This window comes from Ranitomeya variabilis, chromosome 3, assembly GCF_051348905.1.
Source record: "Ranitomeya variabilis isolate aRanVar5 chromosome 3, aRanVar5.hap1, whole genome shotgun sequence".
NCBI lineage: Eukaryota > Metazoa > Chordata > Amphibia > Anura > Dendrobatidae > Ranitomeya > Ranitomeya variabilis.
This window is the reverse complement of record NC_135234.1, coordinates 269,596,048-269,621,919: the sequence shown is the minus strand read 5'-3', so window position 1 is coordinate 269,621,919 and position 25,872 is coordinate 269,596,048. Positions and strand designations below refer to the sequence as shown.

At 43.7% G+C, this 25,872-nt stretch overlaps 1 protein-coding gene across 4 annotated transcripts in view; it reads left to right on the top strand.

Annotated features, from left to right (window-relative positions):
- The window catches only part of ANKS1A (ankyrin repeat and sterile alpha motif domain containing 1A), a 390,648-nt gene that overhangs the window by 254,901 nt on the left and 109,875 nt on the right, over positions 1 to 25,872 (top strand). For all 4 annotated transcript variants that reach the window (XM_077295484.1, XM_077295481.1, XM_077295483.1 and 1 more), the window contains 3 exons: positions 15,320 to 15,418; positions 16,786 to 16,926; positions 20,864 to 20,965. In XM_077295484.1, coding sequence (XP_077151599.1) covers positions 15,320 to 15,418; positions 16,786 to 16,926; positions 20,864 to 20,965 — 342 coding nt within the window. The remainder of the gene's footprint in view (positions 1 to 15,319; positions 15,419 to 16,785; positions 16,927 to 20,863; positions 20,966 to 25,872) is intronic.

Below are 25,872 nucleotides of genomic sequence, written 5' to 3'. Positions count from 1 at the left end.
AAACCTAATCTGTACCCCCCCACACCCACCGATCTCCTCCCCAGTCCTCCGTTATGTGGTCCGCCCCCCTAAGTCGTCCTGTCCGCTCCCCCCGTCGTCCTGTCCGCTCCCCCTGTGCTCCGGTCCCCCCCCCCGTGATCCGATCACCCCCCCTCATACTTACAGGGCCTCCCGGTGTCGGTCCGTCTTCTCCATGGGCGCCGCCATCTTCCAAAATGGCGGGCGCATGCGCAGTGCACCCGCCGAATCGGCCGGCAGATTCGTTTCAGATATATTTTGATCACTGCGATATAGCCTATCACAGTGATCAAAATAGAAAAAATTGTAAATGACCCCCCCTTTATCACCCCCATAGGTTGGGACAATAATAAAAATAAATAAAATATTTTTTTTTCTTTTTCTACTAGGGTTAGGGTTAGAACTAGGGTTAGGGGTAGGGTTAGGGGTAGGGTTAGGGGTAGGGTTGGGGTTATGGCATGTGCACACAGTGCGGATTTGGCTGTGGATCCGCAGCGGATTGGCTGCGGATCCGCAGCGGATTGGCCGCGGATCCGCAACGGATTGGCCGCTGCGAATTCGTAGCAGTTTTCTATCAGGTTTACAGTACCATGTACACCTATGGAAAACCAAATCCGCTGTGCCCATGGTGCGGAAAATACCGTGCGGAAACGCTGTGTTGTATTTTCCGCAGCATGTTAATTTTGTGCGGATTCCGCAGCGTTTTACACCTGTTCCTCAATAGGAATCCGCAGGTGAAATCCGCACAAAAAAACACTGGAAATCCGCAGGTAAAACGCAGTGCCTTTTACCTGCGGATTTTTCAAAAATGGTGCGGAAAAATCTCACACGAATCCGCAAAGTGGGCACATAGCCTTAGGGTTAGGGTTGGAATTAGGGCTAGGGTTGGAAATAGGGTTAAAATTAGGCTTGTGGTTAGGGTTAAGGATAGGGTTAGGGGTGTTTTGGGGTTACAGTTGTGGTTAGGGTTGGGATTAGGGTTAGGGTTGGGATTAGGGTTAGGGTTGGGATTAGGGTTACGGGTGTGTTGGGGTTAGGGTTGTGGTTAGGGGTGTGTTGGGGTTAGGGTTGTGATTAGGGTTATGGCTACAGTTGGAATTAGGGTTAGGGGTGTGTTGTGGTTAGTGTTGAAGTTAGAATTGAGGGGTTTCCACTGTTTAGGCACATCAGGGGTCTCCAAACGCAACATGGCGCCACCATTGATTCCAGCCAATCTTGCGTTCAAAAAGTCAAATGGTGCTCCCTCCCTTCCAAGCCCCGACGTGCGCCCAAACAGTGGTGTACCCCCACATATGGGGTACCAGCGTACTCCGGACAAACTGGGCAACAACCATTGGAGTCCAATTTCTCCTGTTACCCTTGCGAAAATAAAAAATTACTTGCTAAAACATAATTTTTGAGGAAAGAACAATTATTTTTTATTTTCACGGCTCTGCGTTATAAACTTATGTGAAGCACTTGGGGGTTTGAAAGTGCTCACCACACATCTAGATAAGTTCCTTGGGGGGTATAGTTTCCAAAATGGTGTCACTTGTGGGGGGTTTCTACTCTATAGGCACATCAGGGGCTCTGCAAATGCAACGTGACGCCCGCAGACCATTCCATCAAAGTCTGCATTTCAAATGTCACTACTTCCCTTCCGAGCCCTGACGTGCGCCCAAACAGTGGTTTACCCCCACATATGGGGTATCAGCGTACTCACAACAAACTGGGCAACAAATATTGGGGTCCAAATTCTCCTGTTACCCTTGTGAAAATAAAAAATTGCTTGCTAAAACATCTTTTTTGAGGACAGAAAAATGATTTTTTATTTTCACGGCTCTGCGTTGTAAACTTCTGTGAAGCACTTGGGGGTTGAACGTGCTCACCACACATCTAGATAAGTTCTTTGGGGGGTCTAGTTTCCAAAATGGGGTCACTTATGGGGTGTTTCTACTGTTTAGGCACATCACGGGCTCTGCAAATGCAACGTGACGCCCGCAGACCATTCCTTCAAAGTCTGCATTTCAAAACGTCACTACTTCCCTTCCGAACCCCGACGTGTGCCAAAACAGTGGTTTACCCCCACATATGGGGTATCAGCGTACTCAGGAGAAACTGGACAACAACTTTTGGGGTCCAATTTCTCCTGTTACCCTTGGGAAAATAAAAAATTGTGGGCTAAAAAATCATTTTTGAGAAAAGAAAAATTATTTTTTATTTTCATGGCTCTGCGTTATAAACTTCTGTGAAGCACTTGGGGGTTCAAAGTGCTCACCACACATCTAGATTAGTTCCTTGGGAGGTCTAGTTTCCAAAATGGGGTCAATTGTGCGGGAGCTCCAATGTTTAGGCACACAGGGGCTCTCCAAACGCAACATGGTGTCCACTAATGATTGAAGCTAATTTTCCATTCAAAAAGCCAAATGGCGTGCCTTCCCTTCCGAGCTCTGCCGTGCGCCCAAACAGTGGTTTACCCCCACATATGGGGTATCATCGTACTCAGGACAAACTGGACAACAACATTTGGGGTCCAATTTCTCCTATTACCCTTGGGAAAATAAAAAATTCCGGGCTAAAAATCATTTTTGAGGAAAGAAAAATAATTTTTTATTTTCATGGCTCTGCGTTATAAACTTCTGTGAAGCACCTGGGGGTTTTAAGTGCTCACTATGCATCTAGATAAGTTCATTGGGGGGTTTAGTTTCCAAAATGGGGTCACTTGTAGGGGAGCTCCAATGTTTAGGCACACAGGGGCTCTCCAAACGCGACATGGTGTCCGCTAACGATTGGAGCTAATTTTCCATTCAAAAAGTCAAATGGCACGCCTCCCCTTCCGAGCCTTGCCGTGCACCCAAACAGTGGTTTACCCCCACATATGAGGTATCGGCGTACTCAGGAGAAATTGCCCAACAAATTTTAGGATCCATTTTATCCTGTTACCCATGTGAAAATGAAAAAATTGAGGCTAAAAGAAATTTTGTGTGAAAAAAAAGTACTTTTTCATTTTTACGGATCAATTTGTGAAGCACCTGAGGGTTTAAAGTGCTCACTATGCTTCTAGATAAGTTCCCTGGGGGGTCTAGTTTCCAAAATGGGGTCACTTGTGGGGGAGCTCCAATGTTTAGGCACACAGGGGCTCTCCAAACGTGACATGGTGTCCGCTAGCGATGGAGATAATTTTTCATTCAAAAAGTCAAATGGCGCTCCTTCCCTTCCAAGCCTTACCATGTGCCCAAACAGTGGTTTACCCCCACATATGAGGTATCAGCGTACTCAGGACAAATTGGACAACAATGATCGTGGTCCAGTTTCTCCTTTTACCCTTGGGAAAATAAAAAAAATTGTTGCGAAAAGATCATTTTTGTGACTAAAAAGTTAAATGTTCATTTTTTCCTTCCATGTTGCTTCTGCTGCTGTGAAGCACCTGAAGGGTTAATAAACTTCTTGAATGTGGTTTTGAGCACCTTGAGGGGTGCAGTTTTTAGAATGGTGTCACTTTTGGGTATTTTCAGCCATATAGAACCCTCAAACTGACTTCAAATGTGAGGTGGTCCCTAAAAAAAATGGTTTTGTAAATTTTGTTGTAAAAATGAAAAATCACTGGTCAAATTTTAACCCTTATAACTTCCTAGCAAAAAAAAAAATTTGTTTCCAAAATTGTGCTGATATAAAGTAGACATGTGGGAAATGTTATTTATTAACTATTTTGTTAATAACTCTCTGGTTTAACAGAATAAAAATTCAAAATGTGAAAATTGCAAAATTTTCAACATTTTCACCAAATTTCCGTTTTTTTCACAAATAAACTCAGAAATTATCGACCTACATTTACCACTAACATAAAGCCCAATATGTCACGAAAAAACAGTCTCAGAATCGCTAGGATCCGTTGAAGCGTTCCTGAGTTATTACCTCATAAAGGGACACTGGTCAGAATTTCAAAAAATGGCCAGGTCATTAAGGTCAAAATAGGCTGGGTCATGAAGGGGTTAAACCAATACACATCCACACCCACGTACAAGCCATGACTCCACCCTTGCTTCCGGTATCTTCTGTGGCAAATGTCCAATCGTCTTCTGGCAATGTGAACACTGTCATTGGATGCAGTAATCATCACCTTCCTGCCGATGGCATCCTCGTACTTGGGAAGAAAGTTCTTGTGTAGGACAGGTTCAACTCAATTTGGGCTGGCTCCAACATGTCCATTCAAAGAACAATGGTTTATCACCCAAACACCACAGGCATTGTGTATCAATATACATATCCATAGGCCGAAGATGTCTATCTCAGGACCACTGGCTTATAATGGAAACCCACATGAGTTGTGTACATATGTAGATAATGATGGGTCACAAACAGGATAGAGGCTATTCATTCAAGATTTCCACAGTGTACACCTATATCCTCCATTAGGTTGGAGGGCCAATATTCATTTAGTATGTAGATGCACCTCTGCCTTATCACTAAAACAAAGGACATCACACAAAAGAACACAGGCCTGACTGCAAAATAGGTTTACAGTCTTATATCTGGTTTATCTCATCAACAGTCATGGAAATATTCAGCACTCATAAATTCAATATATCTCATTGATTTCTATGATACGTGCATTGTCCATGTTGTCTCCAACAATAACATTGCGCACTGTTAAAACTTGGATACTAAGGTCTTTAGAGATGACCTTATACCCTTTGGAAGTCTTGTGTTAATAATAGCAGTTCTGATGTCCTCACAACAAGCTTTAGGTTTTTATATTTTTCCCTCCCAATGGTTTTTATTTTACATTACTGTTTATCATTTGCTCTTTTGTATTTAACATGAGTGCTCTATACAAGAAAAGGGTTTCACTTGATTAATTTTTTTTCAGAAATTATTCTACATTATGTACTTAAAGGGAAGGTGTCACCAGTTTTCTTGTAGTTTGTTTTCTTGTGAAATTAAGCTTTAAATAGTAATTAAAATGTGTTAATGCAATGTTTGCACTGTTTGCAAACATTTCTTTATGAATAATATTATTTTTTTTTACAAAAAAAAATATATATATATATACGGTGTGTGTGTGTGTGTGTGTGTGTGTGTGTGTATATATGTGTGTGTATGTATATGTATGTATATATATATATATATATATATATATATATATATATATATATATATATATATATATATATATATATATATATATATATACACTCACCGGCCACTTTATTAGGTACACCTGTCCAACTTCTTGTTAACACTTAATTTCTAATCAGCCAATCACATGGCGGCAACTCAGTGCATTTAGGCATGTAGACATGGTCAAGACAATCTCCTGCAGTTCAAACCGAGCATCAGTATGGGGAAGAAAGGTGATTTGAGTGCCTTTGAACGTGGCATGGTTGTTGGTGCCAGAAGGGCTGGTCTGAGTATTTCAGAAACTGCTGATCTACTGGGATTTTCACGCACAACCATCTCTAGGGTTTACAGAGAATGGTCCGAAAAAGAAAAAAAATCCAGTGAGCGGCAGTTCTGTGGGCGGAAATGCCTTGTTGATGCCAGAGGTCAGAGGAGAATGGGCAGACTGGTTCGAGCTGATAGGCAACAGTGACTCAAATCGCCACCCGTTACAACCAAGGTAGGCCTAAGAGCATCTCTGAACGCACAGTGCGTCAAACTTTGAGGCAGATGGGCTACAGCAGCAGAAGACCACACCGGGTACCACTCCTTTCAGCTAAGAACAGGAAACTGAGGCTACAATTTGTACAAGCTCATCGAAATTGGACAGTAGAAGATTGGAAAAACGTTGCTTGGTCTGATGAGTCTTGATTTCTGCTGCGACATTCGGATGGTAGGGTCAGAATTTGGCGTAAACAACATGAAAGCATGGATCCATCCTGCCTTGTATGGAGCATCTTTGGGATGTGCAGCCGACAAATCTGCGGCAACTGTGTGATGCCATCATGTCAATATGGACCAAAATCTCTGAGGAATGCTTCCAGCACCTTGTTGAATCTATGCCATGAAGAATTGAGGCAGTTCTGAAGGCAAAAGGGGGTCCAACCCGTTACTAGCATGGTGTACCTAATAAAGTGGCCGGTGAGTGTATATATATATACAGTATATATATATATATATATATATATATATATATATATATATATATATATATATATATATATATATATATATATATATATATATATATATATATATATATATATATATATATATTTTTTTTACCACTAGGGGGAGCATTCCGTTTTAGACCTCATGCAGCTATAGTAAGACTTACCAGCTTTACTGTTAGATGAAAAATTGGGGCAGTAACTGCTGACATCACCATTTCCCTCCCCTTTTGGGTGGTCTAGTATCCCTGGAACAGAATGAAGAGTAGCATCACATTTTGTGTGTGATTGCCCTGTGATCTGCTATCATCAGCAGTTACTGCATCGGATGCACAGCTTGTTTACAGAGCATCATACTACATGTCTCGGTCTCCCATCAATCTCTCTCAGCCATACTAAAGTATCTCTCCCCTCCCTTCACAATGCCTGGCCATTCACTGCACACCTGGAGCTCCTTCTTATCTTACTGATGGATGAGTCACAGACAGCTCAGGCTCTGATAACGCTGATCCTACACTGTTCCTTCTTGATGTCTTTGCAGTCTCTGATACTCTGCCTGCAGTGCAGTCCTTTCTCCCACATTTTACTCCTGTCAATCTGGGATCTGTTCTGATGCAGTAATGCTTCTATTAGCAGATCCTAATGACGGGAGACAAATCACAGCCGAGGGCTCCATGAATAAGGCAGCAGAACACTCCCACTACTGTGAATTGTACAGCCCACAGAGGCGTGCCCAGTTCACTGCTAATGCTGCTGCAATGTTAACCCCTTCCCGACCTGTGACGCCACGTAGGCGTCATGAAAGTCGGTGCCAATCCGACCTGTGACGCCTATGTGGCGTCATGGAGGGATCGCGTCCCTGCAGATCGGGTGAAATGGTTAACTCCAATTTCACCCGATCTGCAGGGACAGGGGGAGTGGTACTTCAGCCCAGTGGGGGTGGCTTCACCCCCCCATGGCTACGATCGCTCTGATTGGCTGTTGAAAGTGAAACAGCCAATCAGAGCGATTTGTAATATTTCACCTATGAGAACTGGTGAAATATTACAGTCCAGCCATGGCCGATGCTGCAATATCATCAGACATGGCTGGAAACCCTGATCTGCCACCGCCACCGATCGCCTCCCCAGTCCTCCGTCCTGTGCTCCGCTCCCCTCCGTCCGCCTGTCCGCTCCCCTGTCCTACTCTCCGCTCCCCCTCCGTGCTCGGATCCCACCCCCCCTTGCTCTGATCCCCCCCCTCATACTTACCGAGCCTCCCGGTGTCCGTCCGTCTGCTCCATGGGTGCCGTCATCTTCCAAAATGGAAGGGCGCATGTGCAATACGCCCGCCGAATCTGCCGGCCGGCAGATTCGTTCCAGGTACATTTTGATCACTGTGATAGGTTTTATCACAGTGATCAAAATAAAAGAAATAGTAAATGAACCCCCTCCCTTTATCACTCCCATAGGTAGGGACAATAATAAAAATAAAGAAAATATATTTACTTTTATTTTTCCACTAGGGTTAGGGTTAGAACTATGGCTAGGGTTAGGGCTTGGGTTAGGGTTAGAATTAGGCTATGTGCACGCACAGTGCAGATTTGGCTGCGGATCCGCGGTGGATTGGCCGCTGTGGATTCGTAGCAGTTTTCCATCAGGTTTACAGTACCATGTAAACCTATGGAAAACCAAATCCGCTGTGCCCATGGTGCGGAAAATACCGCGGCGAAACGCTGCATTGTATTTTCCGCAGCATGTCAAGCCTTTGTGCGGATTCTGCAGCATTTTACACCTGTTCTTCAATAGGAATCCACAGGTGAAATCTGCACAAAAAAACACTGGAAATCCGCGGTAAATCCGCAGGTAAAACGCAGTGCATTTTACCTGCGGATTTTTCAAAAATGGTGCTGAAAAATCTCACACGAATCCGCAACATGGGCACATAGCCTTAGGGTTAGGGTTGGAATTAGGGCTAGGGTTGGAAATAGGGTTAAGATTAGGCTTGTGGTTAGGGTTAGGGGTGTGTTGGGGTTAGGGTTGTGGTTAGGGTTGGGATTAGGGCAGTGATGGCGAACCTATGACACGCGTGTCAGTGCTGACACGCGTAGTCATTTTCAGTGACACGCCGGCCGCGGCCCCATAGAAATTGCTTCTTTCCCAGGGTCTGAAGGAGAGGAAACTCTCCTTCAGGCCCTGGGAACCATATTAATATGTAAAATAAAGAATTAAAATAAAAAATATTGCTATACTCACCTGTCCGACGCAGCCTGGACGTCCGCGAGGGAACCGGCAGCGTTGTTTGCTTAAAAATCGCGGTTTTCCTTCCTTCCTTGAAGTCCCGGCTTGTGATTGGTTGCGTGCCGCCCATGTGACCGAGACGCGACCAATCACAGCAAGCCGTGACGTAATTTTAGGTCCTTCAGGATTTTAAAATTACGTTCCGGCGTTGTGATTGGTTGCGTCGCCCATGTGACCGCACGCAACCAATCACAACGCCGGAACGTAATTTTAAAATCCTGAAGGACCTAAAATTACGTCACGGCTTGCTGTGATTGGTCGCGTCTCGGTCACATGGGCGGCACGCAACCAATCACAAGCCGGGACTTCAAGTAAGGAAGGAAAACCGCGATTTTTAAGCAAACAACGCTGCCGGTTCCCTCGCGGACGTCCAGGCTGCGTCGGACAGGTGAGTATAGCAATATTTTTTATTTTAATTCTTTATTTTACACACATTAATGTTGTTTCGATACCGATACCCGATACCACAAAAGTATCGGATCTCGGTATCGGAATTCCGATACAGCAAATATCGGCCGATACCCGATACTTGCGGTATCGGAATACTAAACAATGGCATCCGATCCGATTTTTTTATCGGATCGGATGCCATGCAGGAGGGTCTGTGGGTCCAAACAACAGAGCTCCGGTGCAGAGCGTCTAGGCCTGGGACTTCCGGTAGGCCAGGCGCAGCTCCCGGAAGTCCCAGGCCTCTGCGTCGGATCTGTGTTGTTTGGGCGACATTGCGCTGCTCCCTGCTGCGCCGACCAGAAGTCCCAGGCTGCACCGACCAGAAGTCCCAGGCTGCACTTCTGAGGCCTGAGGAGATAGCTGTCTGGAGGCCCTGTGATTGCTGTCTGGACTCAGGCCCTGTGATAGCTGTCTGGACTCAGGCCCTGTGATAGCTGTCTGGACTCAGGCCCTGTGATTGCTGTCTGGACTCAGGCCCTGTGATTGCTGTCTGGACTCAGGCCCTGTGATTGCTGTCTGGACTCAGGCCCTGTGATTGCTGTCTGGACTCAGGCCCTGTGATTGCTGTCTGGACTCAGGCCCTGTGATTGCTGTCTGGACTCAGGCCCTGTGATTGCTGTCTGGACTCAGGCCCTGTGATTGCTGTCTGGACTCAGGCCCTGTGATTGCTGTCTGGACTCAGGCCCTGTGATTGCTGTCTGGACTCAGGCCCTGTGATTGCTGTCTGGACTCAGGCCCTGTGATTGCTGTCTGGACTCAGGCCCTGTGATTGCTGTCTGGACTCAGGCCCTGTGATTGCTGTCTGGACTCAGGCCCTGTGATTGCTGTCTGGACTGAGGCCCTGTGACTACTACAGCAACCATCATCCAGTGAACTGTGGGGTGTCATTGGCCATTACTGAGATAAGTGAGAGGGAGGCATCAGTGATGGCGAACCTGTGGCAGTCCAGCTGTTGCAAAACTACAATTCCCATCATGGCTGGCCATTCAAAGCAAAGGCTTTGGCTGTAAAGACATGATGGGAATTGTAGTTTTGCAACAGCTGGAGTGCCACAGGTTCGCCATCACTGGAAGAATTCCCCCTCCCCCTCACTTATCTTAGTTCACGGCACCCCACACAAGTTAAATAATAGCAAGACCAACAAAAGAAACCAACTGACAGATGAACAAAGAAGTCACTAAGCAGGTAAGTTAATTCTAATTATACATATTTGTTATTTAAACTATACATGTCGCAAAATTATGTTTTTTTATCAAGGTGACACACCACCCAAGTTATGCTCGGTTTTTTGGCGAATTTTGACACACCGAGCTCAAAAGGTTGCCCATCATTGGATTAGGGTTAGGGTTGGGATTAGGGTTAGGGTTTGGATTAGGGTTAGGGGTATGTCGGGGTTAGGGTTGTGGTTAGGGGTGTGTTGGGGTTAGGGTTGTGATTAGGGTTATGGCTAGAGTTGGGATTAGGGATAGGGGTGTGTTGGGGTTAGTGTTGGAGTTAGAATTCAGGGGTTTCCACTGTTTAGGCACATCAGGGGTCTCCAAACTCAACATGGCGCCACCATTGATTCCAGCCAATCTTGCATTCAAAAAGTCAAATGGTGCTCCCTCCCTTCCGAGCCCTGACGTGCTCCTAAACAGTGGTTTACCCCCACATATGGGGTACAAGCATACTCAGGACAAACTGGGAAACAGGTATTGGGGTCCAATTTCTCCTGTTACCCTTGCGAAAATAAAAAATTAAATTGCTTGCTAAAACATTATTTTTGAGGAAAGAAAAATGATTTTTTATTTTCATGGCTCTGCGTTATAAACTTCTGTGAAGCACTTGGGAGTTCAAAGTGCTCACCACACATCTGGATAAGTTCCTTGAGGGGACTAGTTTCCAAAATGGGGTCACTTGTGGGGAAGCTCCAATCTTTAGGTACACAGGGGCTCTCCAAATGCGACGATTGGAGCCAATTTTTCATTGAAAAAGTCAAATGGCGCTCCTTCCCTTCCGAGCCCTGTCGTGCGCATAAACGGTGGTTCCCCCCCATATGGAGTATCGGCATACTCAGGATAAATTGCACAATAACTTTTGGGGTCCAGTTTCTCTTTTTACCCTTGGGAAAATCAAAAAAATTGTTGCTAAAAGATCATTTTTGTGACTAAAAAGTTAAATGTTCATTTTTTCCTTCCATGTTGCTTCTGCTGCTGTGAAGCACCTAAAGGGTTAATAAACTCAGCCATATAGACCCCTAAAACTGACTTCAAATGTGAGGTGGTCCCTAAAAAAATTGGTTTTGTAAATTTCGTTGTAAAAATGAGAAATCGCTGGTCAAATTTTAACCCTTATAACTTCCTAGCAAAAAAAATTTTGTTTCCAAAATTGTGCTGATGTAAAGTAGACATGTTGGAAATGTTATTTATCAACTATTTTGTGTCACATAACTCTCTCATTTAACAGAATAAAAATTCAAAATTTGAAAATTGAAAAATTTTCAACATTTTTGCCAAATTTCCATTTTTTTCACAAATAAACGCAAAAATTATTGACCTAAATTTACCACTAACATGAAGCCCAATATGTCACGAATAAACAATCTCAGAACCGCTAGGATCCGTTGAAGCGTTCCTGGGTTATTACCTCATAAAGGGACACTGGTCAGAATTGCAAAAAACGGCCAGGTCATTAAGGTCAAAATAGGCTGGGTCATGAAGGGGTTAGAGAATAGGGTCAGCCCTGGTCTGTTATCTCCTATGACCATGGGTTGCCATATTATGACACTGATAGTGTCCTGCTACTGCTGTGAAACCAAGATGTCGGCCTCCAGTGCCTTCTTTAACCCTTTTCTGACCTCGGACGGGATAGTACGTCCGAGGTCAGATCCCCTGCTTTGATGTGGGCTCCGGCGGTGAGCCCACATCAGTCGCGACATGTCAGCTGTTTTGACTAGCTGACATGTGCGCGCAATAGCGGCGAGTGGAGTCGCGATCCACCCGCCGCTATTAACTAGTTAAATGCCGCTGTCAAACGCTGACAGTGGCAATTAACTACCGCTTCCGGCCGCGTGGTCGGAAATGCGCGCATCGCCGACCCCCGTCACATGATCAGGGGTCAGCGATTCGTCATGATAGTAACCATAGAGGTCCTTAAGACATCTATGGTTACTGATGCTGGTTTGCTGTGAGCGCCACCCTGTGCTCATAGCAAGCCTGTAATTCAGCTACATAGGAGCGATCTGATGATCGCTGCTATGTAGCAGAGCCGATCCAGTGGTGCCAGCTTCTAGCCTCCCATGGAGGCTATTGAAGCATGGCAAAAGTAAAAAAAAAATGTTTAAAAAAATTAAATAAACATACAAATTTAAATCACCCCCCCTTTCACCCCATTCAAAATAATAAAAATAAAATCAAATATACACATATTTGGTATCGCCGCTTTCAGAATTGCCCGATCTATCAAAAAAAAAAAGCATTAACCTGATCGCTAAACGGCGTAGCGAGAAAAAAATTTGAAATGCCAAAATTACGTTTTTTTGGTCATTGCAACATTGCATTAAAATGCAATAACGGGCGATCAAAAGAACCGTATCTGCACCAAAATGGTATCATTACAAACGTCAGCTCGGCACGCAAAAAATAAGCCCTCGCCCAACCTGAGATCACCAAAAATGGAGACGCTACGGGTATCGGAAAATGGCGCAAAATTTTTTTTGTTAGTTTTTTTTTACCAAAGTTTGGAATATTTTTTCACCACTTAGATGAAAAATAACGTAGACATGTTTGGTGTCTATGAACTCGTAATGACCTGGAGAATCATAATGGCAGGTCAGTTTTAGCATTTAGGGTACCTAGCAAAAAAGCCAAACAAAAAACACGCATGGGATTACACTTTTTTTGCAATTTCACCGCACTTGGATTTTTTATCCCATTTTCTAGTACACCTCATGGTAAAACCAATGATGTCGTTCAAAAGTACAACTCGTCCCACAAAAAATAAGCCCTCACAAGGCCATATTGATAGAAACATAAAAAAGTTATGGCTCTGGGAAGGACGGAAGTGAAAAACGAACACGGAAAAGCGGAAAATCCCAAGGTCATGAAGGGGTTAAACTTTTATAACACACAAAATGTTTCAAATGCAAACAAATCTTTGCTATAACAGCATGTTATGCTACATTACATTGATTTATTAATGATCTACAAATGCAGTACCTTCCCTTTAAAATTCATGGGTGCCAATAACGATGAGCAGGACTGTATTTATAAGAATTATTTGCAAACGGACACTTTTTGTTTTTGTTTAAGGCTACTTTCACACATCAGGTTTTCAGTGTCAGGCTAAGGGTATGTGCACACGTCCAGATTTCTTGCAGAAATTTCCTGAAGAAAAACGGAAATTTTCTGCAAGAAATCCGCAATTTTTTTTTGCGTTTTTTTAGCATTCTGCAAGCGTAATTAGCTTGCAGAATGCTAAAGTTTTCCAAGCGATCTGTAGCATCGCTTGGAAAACTGACTGACAAGTTGGTCACACTTGTCAAACATACTGTTTGACAAGTGTGACCAACTTTTTACTATAGATGCTGCTTACGCAGCATCTATAGTAAAAGATAGAATGTTTAAAAATAATAAAAAAAATGGTTATACTCACCCTCTGCAGACAGCCGATCTCAGCGGCATCCGTTCCTATAGATGCCGGTGTGGTTCAGGACCTTCGATGACGTCACGGCTTGTGATTGGTCGCGTGAGTCACATGAGCGGTCACGCGACCAATCACAAGACAGCGACGTCATCACAGGTCCTGAACCACACCATCTATAGGAATGGAAGAGAGAGCATGCACGGGAGAGGCGGGAACACTTCGGGGGCCATCAGAGGGTGAGTATATCACTATTTTTTATTTTAATTCTTTTTTTTTTTTTACCAATTATATGGTGCCCAGTCTGTGGAGGAGAGTCTCCTCTCCTCCACCCTGGGTTCCAACCGCACATAATCTGCTTACTTCCCGCATGGTGGGCATAGCCCCGTGCGGGAAGTAAGCAGATCAATGCACTCCTAGGTGTGCGGAATCCCCGCAATTCCGCATTTTTAATGAACATGTTGCTTTTTTTTCCGCGATGCGATTTTTTCACGGAAAAAAATGCAACATTTGCACAAAAAATGCGGAATACCCTGTAAATAATAGGAGGCATATGTAAGCGTTTTTTTCGCGTTTTTATAGCGAAAAAACGTGAAAAATCCTGAACGTATGCACAAGGCCTAAATCCGGCGAATGTTGGAAAAACTGGATCCAGCGCAGATTTAGAAAAACTGATGCGGCGGATCAGTTTTTTTTTGACAGATTCGGCTAGCCTATCTAGATTGTTGGTTTAAAAAAAAATTTGGAGCATGCTCAGTTTAAAAAAAACGGATCAGGCCGCCGGATCTGCCTTTTTCCGGATCCGGCGCTTCAGGCTTTTTCGCCGGAGACAAAAAACGTTGCAATGGACGTTTTTTCATGAAACCGGAAGCGGCAGATTTGCCGGATCCGGCGAAAACTGGAAGAAACGCAATGTCATCCGGTGCAATCCGGCACTTATACAAGTCTATGGGGAAAAAAACCTGATCCGGCGGCAACATTCACCTGATTAGGTTTTTTGAAAATTCGCCGGATTTAGTCTGACACTGAAAACCTGATGTGTGAAAGTAGCCTTAAGGTACCTTCACACTGAACGATATCGCTAGCGATCTGTGACGTTGCAGCGTCCTGGCCCCCGGCGCTGTGCTTTCCTGCACTGTCAGCGCCGGCCAGCCGTAAAGCAGATTACAGCGGTGACGTCACCGCTGTGCTTTCCGGCCGGCGCTCAGTCAGTGCAGGAAAGCACAGCGCCGGGGGACAGACACCGGAATGTAAGTATGTAGTGTTTGTTTTTTTTACATTAGCACTGGTAACCAGGGTAAACATCGGGTTACTAAGCGCGGCCCTGCGCTTAGTAACCTGATGTTTACCCGGGGACCAGCATCGTTGGTCGCTGGAGAGCTGTCTGTGTGACAGCTCTCCAGCGACCACACAGCGACGAAACAGCGACGCTGCAGCGATCGGCATCGTTTAGATCGCTGCAGCGTCGCTAAATGTGACGGTACCTTTCGTGAATAATGGGAGATTTGGAATGCTTCTAAATGAAACTCAAGACTGAAAAATCAAGATTTCAGGTCTGAAGGTTTTATACTGCCTGTCATGACATGGTCCTGCCTTACTGTTTTTGTACAAAACTTGCATGTGCTTTCTGAGCAGAAGCAAGTTGGGCCGCTCTTATGTCTAACAGAAATAGAGAGGCAATACCATTAACATTTGAAAAATATATAGTCTGCAAACAACCAACAACAAACTACCATTACAACATGAACATTAGAAAAAAACAGTTCCTCTTTTTTTGGATTAGGTATATTTATAACTGATCCTTTCATGATTACTTTGTTAAATATATTGCTGTCGTCTTTTTGCTTTAATTTATTTTTTCAGGCAGATAATATTTTAGAAGATCAGGACCTGGTAGATATTGGGATCCTGGATCAACAACATCGCAATCAACTTCTTCAAGCAGCTCATTCCTTACCAAAGGTAAGCCCACTCATGTTTTATTTCCAGAAACGCACCAATTCCAATACATCCTCTAGAATTTTGTCAGTTCTAGTTGGATGCATTATTTTCTATATTTTTGTATTGATTTTTTTTAATTTTGAGTCTATAATACTGCTTTGAAATGACATCAAGATCATTATTAATTGGGGCACAGCTTTTCGTTTGGAGTCGGGGAGCAGCATGAAAGCTTTTCTTGGTTGTGCCGATGTGGGTGGAGTGGATCTGGAAGGGGTGAAATGATGTCAGGAATAAAGATCACAGCCACGTTCACACGGCATAAATTTGCCATAGACATATTCTTTGTAGATTTTTCAGAAAATTTGCAATAATTGGAAGGTGAACTTCATATTCCTGTGTTTGCCAGCAGATCTACATGCAGAATATCACCAATGCAATTAAATAGGAGCTAATTTGCAGATATAAAATACCCTAGTAACTTTGTGTTGCAAGGAGAATTTCAATTGATTCTTTCAAAATTGCAAAATCCACTTTTAAGTCATGCCAAAATCTTGATTATGTGAAAATTGCCTTATTGACAACTCTCCCTGCGGTATAACTGGATGATGGAGTTGTTTAACCAAGGCATATGCAATGAGTACCAGGGGGTAGAGAACAAGCCCATTTTCCTTGGCCAGAGTATGTAGCTGCACAGTGCTAAGGCAGCAAACTGAATATGTACTTTGGGGAAATGTATGTCATCTGTCTATGCAGACAGAACTGTCATTAATGCCATCAGTTTGTTTCTATGCAGCCTCTCCCTGTTTACATGAGAAGATGTGCTGCCGGAAACAATGATTTAATGGACGGCATAAATGATCAATATAGCCAACTTGTTCTTCAGCTGATCTGCAGCATGTTTAGGCGGGTCTGGGAATGAGTGTTCTTAGGAACGATCATTTGGCTGAATATCATTAATGTGAAAAGATCTCGTGTCCAGATGAGGGTGGAGCCAGTATTTAAAGCATTTCATTTATACTCTATGGTACATTTATTAATGTACAGTCAAGTGCAACCTTCTCACATCAGTTATAAATGATTCAATGCTAACATTTTTATCAAATAAATTTGGCCTTAGATAATCTTGTAGCTCTATACAACTCATTGTTTTCTGTCCCTTAACCAATTCTTTACCCAAGTACATAAGTTCCTCCAGTCTATGCATCTGTAGTTTGTCATTTTCATTCAACCATTTAATTGTTTTCTCCGTCTTTGTAAGTTGCACTCATCTTCTAGGTAGAAATACATATGACGCTTCAAGATTGACAATTGTGCTGCATGATGTAGAAAGTTACAGTATTATTTTAATATCATTAATGGTTTTGCCTTTTAAATGTTTTTCTTTCTAGCCATTCCCACTTTCATGGGACATGTCTGTAGCCGCATGGCTGCAAACTCTGTCCCTTCAGCAGTATGCTTCCAGCTTTCTTAGCAGTGGTTATACCTCTATGGAAACGCTTCGCAATTTATGGGAACTTGAGATCGTAAATGTGAGTGGTCTTCTATCATTGTGCCTAGTGACTAGCTGTCTTAGCTTTCCACCTTCTGCTGGGTTCCAGTTACACTTCTCCTTTTTCACAGGTTTTTTTTTTGCTCTGCATTCAACATATAAAATAAAGACTGAATTAATTTTTGTTATTCCACCCTTTAATCTTAAAGCACTACTCCAGGGTTTTTTTTTTTTTAATTTTACCTCTGGAGTGGTGCTTTAAATGTAAGTCTCCTACATCCTTTCACATACCCACCTTCTGCCGCCTTCATAGGTTTCCCCGACGCAGCAGTCCGTCTCCTGTGAAAAGTGACCTGCCGCCACACTCCAGTGTCTGCTGGAGCACGTCGGAGGTCTCTTTTCAATACAGGTCTATGAGAGCCTCGTTCTGGCTCTCATAGAGTTGTATTGAGAACTTGTGAGCAGAGCTTCTGACTTCCGACTGTCAGAAGCTGCGCTCACAAAATGGTGCAGAAAACTGGGGAAGACACCTGAGGGTGAGTACCGTATATCACTGGGGACTGGTAGCTTATACTTAAAGCACCACTTCAGTGCTGAAAAAAAAATGCTGGACTGGTACTTTAATGATTCATAAAGAGCAGTTGATTTTTAGCTCTTGATAAAAACCTAAATTAAAGGGACTGTTCACTACCAAAAGTGTTTTCACAGCTGTTCCAGTTGTAGTTCCTCAAATTATAAACAAATTTTAATACCTTAATGCGTGCACGCATCCCTGACCAGCATTCCAATGGCCTTTCAGATAGTAAACAAAAAGGGAAACCGCACAAAAAGATGTAAAAACGAGGACTTTAATGCCCTGTGCTGTGGCAACGTTTTGGATAAAACCAATCCTTTCTCAAGCAATGAATCAAGCAGTGCTACAGGCATAGATAGGGTGCACATGTCATTAATGAGATAATTAGCATAACATTTCAAATATGATTTGTGAAGACCTAATCACCGTATTACATAGATTAAAGTGCTAAGTGCAAATATACGAAATCTTTCATAAAACATGTATACATGTATAGTGATATATAGTGTACAAAGTACTTAATATTGCAAATATCAGATGTGTATGCACCTGCGCAATGCTGTTCTGAAGAAAAAAAGATTGCCATATTGGGAAAGGTTCTGACTGCTGCGCATGTCCATAGTTTGTAAAGCATTTAAAACGTTTTAAGGCACAGGATAAGCGCATTTCCCACATAGTGCATAAAAAAATCACTTGTCATAAAATACCGCCATATATTGCGACTGTGTGTGTGTGTGTGTGTGTGTGTGTGTGTATGTATATATATATATATATATATATATATATATATATATATATATATATATATATATATATATATATATATATATATATATATATATATAGTGGTGTTCAAAAGTCCTGCATGGGATAAATAGATTTTTCAAGATTTAAACGTCTTCTGTCGAATATCTTAGATGCTAATATGACATATTATATATGGTTTTGTTCAGAATAAAATTTTGCATTCTCTCCCTGTAATATTTTTAGCTTGGAATTACCCAGGACAGGCCCAGATCTGGTCGGCCCAGAAAGTCAACTAAAAGGGAGGATAGAGTACTGATAAGAACATCCCTTGCCAATCGAAAGCTCACCTCTCCTCAGCTTCTGCGAGAATGGCAAGAAAAGTGCAATATTGAGGTAGCAACATCAACTGTTAGGAAGAGATGTTTGGAAGCAGGATTGAGAGGGTGCAAGGCCCGAAAGAAGCCATTGATGACAGCCATACAAAGACAAAGGCGAAAACTGTGGGCATTGAAATATTAAAAATGGAGGAAGGAGGAGTGGGAAAAAGTGCTATTTAGTGATGAAAGCACTTTTTGCATTTTAGGAAATGATGGCAAGTCTTATGTGAGAGAAGGTTCCCACATGAAGAGTACAAGCCAGAGTGTTTGAGCTTCTCTGTGAAACATCCGATGAAAGTAATGGTCTGGGGCTGTATGGCAGCCAATGGTGTTGGAAGGCTTCATATTGTGGAGGGTATGGTTAATGCAAAAAAATACATAGATATCCTTAATAAGAAAATGCTTCCTTCTGCTCAACACCTCTTTTCAGGGGATTATATCTTCCAGGATGATAATGCTCCTTGTCACAGAGCTAAGACAGTAACTGAATGGAAATAAAAGAACAAGGTGGCTACTATTGACTGGCCAGCTCAGTCCCCGGACCTCAATCCAATTGAAAATTTGTGGCACAAGGTATCATTAGAGATATCTAGAAAACAGCCGAGGACCAAGAGTGAGTTGATTGAGGCTCTGATACAGGCCTGGAACCACATCATCACTCGTGAACATCTGCAGAAGCTTGTTCACTCAATGCCACAGAGATGCAAGCTGGTGCTCAAGAGCAAAGGCTGGCCAATAAAGTATTAGAAGCTAAAGATGCACTCAAAAGGCCCTTTTCAGGACTCTGAATTAAATAAAAAATAATAAATCTTATAAAGTAAAATTTAAGTCTGTGTGAACTTGCATTGGAAGTTAATGAACTTAGAAACCTGTTCACCATTCTGCACACTGTACTGGTGTAGGTATGGTTATGCTGTAAAATAAATTATCAAAAATGCGCATACCATAACAACTTATTCACTTGGGACATTCAAAAATGAGTATGGCATACAATGAGGGATTACAAAAACATATATGTTCCACCAGTTTCACTGTAGAGATGCAGAAGTATGAAACATGTAGTTTCCTTCACGCCTATGCAGGACTTTTGAACACCATTGTGTGTGTGTATATATATATATATATATATATATATATATATATATATATATATATATATATATATATATATATATATATATATATATATATATAATCTCTACCAGCCCCCAATGCTTTTCCGTGCTTTTGAGAGTGTTTTCCTTGGTCTTCTGGCATCAGGTCTGTAGTCAGGAAATGGTTTCTTTGAGCACCGTCACCTGGTATTTTGCTGGAAGTGGAATACTTTGGGGACGCTGTCAGCAGTCTTGCCAGAATGGCTGCGGTGTAGGTATGTGTTTTGTTTTTTTGTTTTTCTTATTCTAGTAGTAGACAGCCTTTGTTATCAGTTACGGTATGTGCAGGCGATCAGTAAACGCTGTGGGTTGGATGCTGCGTTCTTGTGCAGCGTCCAACCTGTAGCATCTAGCAGTTGCAGAATGGTGGATGGGATTTCAAGAAATCCTATGCCCACTATGCACCCACAGACGCCTGCTGATCACCTGTGGAGACGGAAATGCAGCGCGTCTCTCCAGACCGCAGCATGTTAATGTCGCCCATAGAATGTATTGGACTCAGTGAATCCGCACAGTTCAGTGAACATATATGGATTCACCTGCGTTCAATAGACGGCAGTGCTTTGGATGCAGCGAATATGCACTGCGTCCAAAGCGCTGCCAGTTCCAGATCGTGAGCACATACCCTGACAAAACTGGTCAAAAATAAAAATATTTTGTTTTTCTTTTGACAAAAAACATGCTGTAAAAATTGCAAGTGAGAAACTGTCATATCTTCTTTTTCACTTTACTATTTCTGTTAGAGATTCTGTTTTCATGAAAAAGGGCTGTTCATAATTTAAAATAAGAATTAGTTGACTGTTGAAGTGGCTGTATCGCCAGTGCTACTTTTCCTCTGCTCACCACAAGTCTTTGTAGGACTGCAGCAGTGACGTCCTGTACAACGTGTGAATGCGACAATCCCTGGGCTTTGCTTTGGTGCAGAGTTGGAGGCATGAGATTGCTGAGGCCTATGCAGTGTTCACATCTTGTATGAGGAATGTCACAGCGGACAAAAGGTGCTGGAGCAGCCGCTGCTAATTGATGATTATTTTGTTCAAAGCATCACCTGCTTGTCCTCCACTTTTCACACAACTACATTAAGTATTTCACCCCTTCAATTGGTTTTTATTTTTTTTATTTTAGGTGTTGAAAGTAAATTTATTGGGCCATCGAAAAAGAATATTGGCATCACTGGCAGAGAGAACGTGTGAGGATCCTCCACAGAAGCCACCTCGATACTCTCGGGTGAGCAAGATGGTTTAGTACAGATCACATAAGCTAAGCTATTGGACCGCCTCCATGAAAACGCGTGACTTTGATGATGTCACAGGTTTCCCACTTAGATGGAGGAGAATAGCATGCTGGGAGAACATGATGTCCTTTCAGAACTCCTCTGCATGCAAATTACCCCAAAAAGTGAGCTATTGCGGGTATTAGGAGGCTGGATCTGCATATGAAAGAATGTTTGCAGCAGACTGATTATGGCAGCCCATCTTTCACCATTTCACCAGGCAGCAGGGTAACAAATGTAAAGAGAGAAAAAAAAAAAAAACCTTTGTCATGACAGTCCCTTTAATGACGTATTGCAACTATGAATAGTATAAATCCTACAAAAGATACTGCAGAAAACCAGGATACAAATTTGTATAAATTTTATTGATTAAAAAGACTATAAACAAACATTAATCAAGGTGCTATTGAAGGAGAATACTACAAAGGAGCCGCAGATCAGAGGTTAAAACAGTGCTAAGTATAATGCCAGAGCCCACATAAACATAGATTGGTATAGTCAGTCAGTCCAACAATTAGGGACAATTTGCTAAGCTGGTGCAGCACACATCCAGCAATACCACCTATTGCAGACAACAAAAGCATGTAAAGTAAGAATACAGCATGATTACCTCGGACCTGCGGCGCCACCACCCCAACGCGCGTTTCGGCGTGCGTGCCTTCTTCCGGGGGAGTTGACTCCCCCGGAAAAAGGCACGCACGCCGAAACGCGCGTTGGGGTGGTGGCGCCGCAGGTCCGAGGTAATCATGCTGTATTCTTACTTTACATGCTTTTGTTGTCTGCAATAGGTGGTATTGCTGGATGTGTGCTGCACCAGCTTAGCAAATTGTCCCTAATTGTTGGACTGACTGACTATACCAATCTATGTTTATGTGGGCTCTGGCATTATACTTAGCACTGTTTTAACCTCTGATCTGCGGCTCCTTTGTAGTATTCTCCTTCAATAGCACCTTGATTAATGTTTGTTTATAGTCTTTTTAATCAATAAAATTTATACAAATTTGTATCCTGGTTTTCTGCAGTATCTTTTGTAGGATTTATATATTTGCTGCATGGGATTGTTGTTTATCTAATCCCCTGATTGGGCACAGATGCTATGTTTTGACATTCTGTGTGTTGTGTATCAATATTTGGTTCAAACTATGAATAGTATGTTGGTCACATTTTCTATACCTATTAACATAAGACTGGGAGAAATATATTGCGCTCAAAAGTTTTTGAGTAAAGTGGTTCTATTGATCCTTTCCCAACATATGATGTACATGAAAGTCATAATGGGGAAAGTGGTCCCGCAGAATGAGATACAGGTACATCATGGTGATCTGACCGTGCTATGACCGCCAAGGGCTTGTTTTACCGGACAGCCGACCTGCAGTAAGAGCCAGGGCTTGTGTCGGCACCATCTCTGGTTGTTTTAACCCTCTAGATGTTGCAGTCAATAGCAACATCTGGAAAGCCCATAGTCATGTGATTGCGTGGTGCCGATGGTTGTCATGGCAATTGTTAGTCAAAGAATAACCTCTGGTTCTACCTGGCATGGTGGCTTGTTGTTGAAGCCTTAGTAAAACAACAAACAAAAGCGAAATATAAAGTACAAAAAAATTAACTAAAAAAATGTTTTCACATTGCTTTTTGTCTCCTATTCGTTGGTCCCATCAACGAGATTCGGTCATATGCCTGTTCAAGTTCAACCTCTCTCAACTAATATACATTTTTTCACTAACTTTTCTATATTGTCATTAATGCGTTGCGAACCTGGGAACCCAGAGCTGCAAAGCAACACTGCTAACCACTGAGCCATTGTGTTGCCCATGGTAAAGGCCCTTGTAGAAATTGAGATCAATGTCGGGTTGACCCGCCGATATTGGTCGACAGTGCAGGGTGATGCCGACCAGCCATCTTATGATCGAGGGAGATGTCAGTTGTGCATGTCTGATTTATTCAGACTCCCATGACATCACCACAAGAGAGGGAATCCGCCCTTCAGCAACAGGAAACCTACAGATACAAAAGGACGGCACCTCTCCCACGCATCAGTTGGTTTCCTGTTCCTGATGGGACTGGTTCCTACAGATGCCTACAGGATAATAGGATCCCAGGCCCGGCCGCTTGACTCAGGTAGCAGGGGGGTCTCCTACCTCGACCGCTGCGGCGGTCCTGGAAGCGCCACAGTGGTCCTCGATGGACGGCACAGTAGTGAGCAAGCAGCAGGGAGCTGAGGTCCGGAGGATTGCAGTCTCCGGGAGTAGCCACTGCCGAGGTAAGGATTCTCCTAGGCACCCTGCGGCTCCAGCGGTGCGGGGTCTCCGTGTTTCCCAGGTCTGCTGGTGTTTTTTGGTGTTGGGGCGCGTGCAGCTCTCTTCCAGGCATTCCAGAGCAGCCTCTGGCGCGCGCTGCGCCATCGGGGGTCGCCGGGTGACGTCAGGGTGCGGGGCCGGCGTGCGTTTCCGGGTCACCGGCGCCGGCTCCCTTCTGCGCATGCGCGGAGTGTTTCTGATGCCGGAAACATGGTGGCCTCCATCTGAAGGGACCGGAGCCCTGATTTCGGTTCCTCTGGGACTAAAAGGCACTTGTGGGGGGAGCCAGGGAGGGGCGCGGCATTACCTGCTGACCCGGATACCAGAGGGGGAGGTACATATGGCTGACAGGCTGGGGGATCCATGCTTCTGGCCCATTTTTCCTAACAATGGATGATGAGCAGCTGCACTCTGCAGCCTGTAGAAGCTGCAGTCCAGCATTCTATACACAAGCCTCAGGCCCAACAGAAAAGCCGGGATGGAGGTGGCCAATTGAGTGACCGATCCAGCCGCAGGAGTTCTTCCAGGCAACAAACATCGACATAGGCTGAGAAATTCCCCCCTCGTATTCCGGTACCTATTTCTGCAGACACTGGTAAGTGATCTTTGTGATTGTTCACTCAGTGATGCAGCCCTCCCCTTTTGTTTTTATTTCTAGAGCAAGAAATGCACAGATAAGGCATGGCACAGGGAATGCACCCTCTGTGGATGCCCCCTACTGGACTCTTGTCCAAAAAGGTTATGCCCTCCCCTGTATCTAACAGACTGTGAGGAATCAAGAAAGGGCGTCAGCGTTAGCTTCTAGGTAGCCTTTATTGCCCGTTAATGTCACCTCAAGTGGCGGAGGAGACTTCCTACTTCACCTCAAGTCAGAAGGACATTATCAGGACAGAAGTAAGGGAGTGCATAAAATCCCTGTCCCAAGGAGAAATTTCTATGCAAAAGGATCTCCCAGAATAAGATTTGTCAGTAGACTGGAGGAGGGATGAGGCTTTCCCTGAATCATCCTTCTCGGCTTCTTCATCTGAGGTAGACTCGCGCCGCTTCTGTCTGCCCCTAGACCTTGTGGATAAACTTGTAAAGGCGGTCAGGGGAACAATGGGGATAGTGGAATCCAGGCCTGAAATGTCCATGCAGGACGTCATGTTTAAGGCATTGGATCAAAAGAGACGTAGATCCTTTCCCTTGAATGAGAAGATTCAAGGTCTGATTCTCCGAGAATGGAAGAGGCCAGAAAAGAGGGGCTCCTTACCTTCGGCCCTCAAGCGGAGATACCCCTTTGATGACCCGGCTGTTGATCTCTGGTATAAAACCTGTAAATTAGACTCAGCAGTCTCCAAGGCATCAAGAAAATCTTCCCTGCCCTTTGAGGGTATGGGCTCCCTTATAGATCCCCTAGATAGAAAGGCGGATATCTTTCTTAATGGAACTTGGGAGATGGCAGCCTTATCTTAGAGACTAGCAGTGGCGTCCACTTGCGCAGCCAGATCTATGATGGTCTGGTTGGACCAACTTGAGTCTCAGCTAAAAGAAAGAACTTCCAACAATTCAAGGGGCCGTGGCTTTTCTATCGGATGCCTCAATTGATTGTCAGGATGGCGGTAGGGGCAGCGAGTCTCTCCAACGCGGCCCACAGAGCGCTGTGGTTAAAATGCTGGCCAGGCGATATCCAAGCAAGATCTAAGCTCTATGCTATCCCGTGTGAAGGGGAATATCTTTTTGGCTTAGACCTGGAAGAGTTACTGGATAGAGCTGGGGATGAGAAAAAGAGATGTCCCAACCTATCATGCTCCTCTTTCCGACATCCTTTCAGCTAGGAGAAAATTCGGTCAGAGAAGACCGACAAGGGACCGCTCCAAGTGGGAGGACAAGAAGAAGAGAGGTACTGCCTTCATGTTCAGGCGTTCATCGCAAGAACGGAAAAAAACATCCCAATGACTAGCGGCTCCCATAGGAGGTAGATTGTCGGCCTTTTATCCAGCCTGGTCTCGTATCACCAACAGCAGTTGGGTGCAGGCCGTGATATCCGCAGGACTTAGACTTGAGTTCCTTTCGGCCCCAGGAGATAAATTCAAGATGACTCCTGTCCTTCCCTCTCAGATAGAACAGTCTGCCCTAGAGACTGTGGTTGTCAAATTGTGCAATAAAAGGGCGCTGGTGGAGGTTCTGGAATCTGAAGAGTGTAGAGGTTTTTACTCTCTCCTGTTCTTGGTTCGAAAACCGGACAACTCATACAGGACCATCATCAAACTTCGATCCCTCAATAGGTTTCTGGTAGCTCGACCCTTTAAAATGGTAACAGTCTGTCTCAACAATAAAAATGTTGTTTCAAAACTGTTTTATAGTGGTTTTGGATTTAAAAGACACGTACTACCATGTACCCATTCATTCAGATTATCAATGCTTCTTGAGAGTAGCTGTTCTCGTAGATGGCATAGTCCGTCATTTCCAGTATAGAGCTCTCCCCTTTGGCCTTTCAGTAGCACCACAAGTCTTCCCAAAGCTAATTTCTGAAGTTATGGCCCATCTTTGAGAGTCGGACATCTTGATTATCCCATACTTAG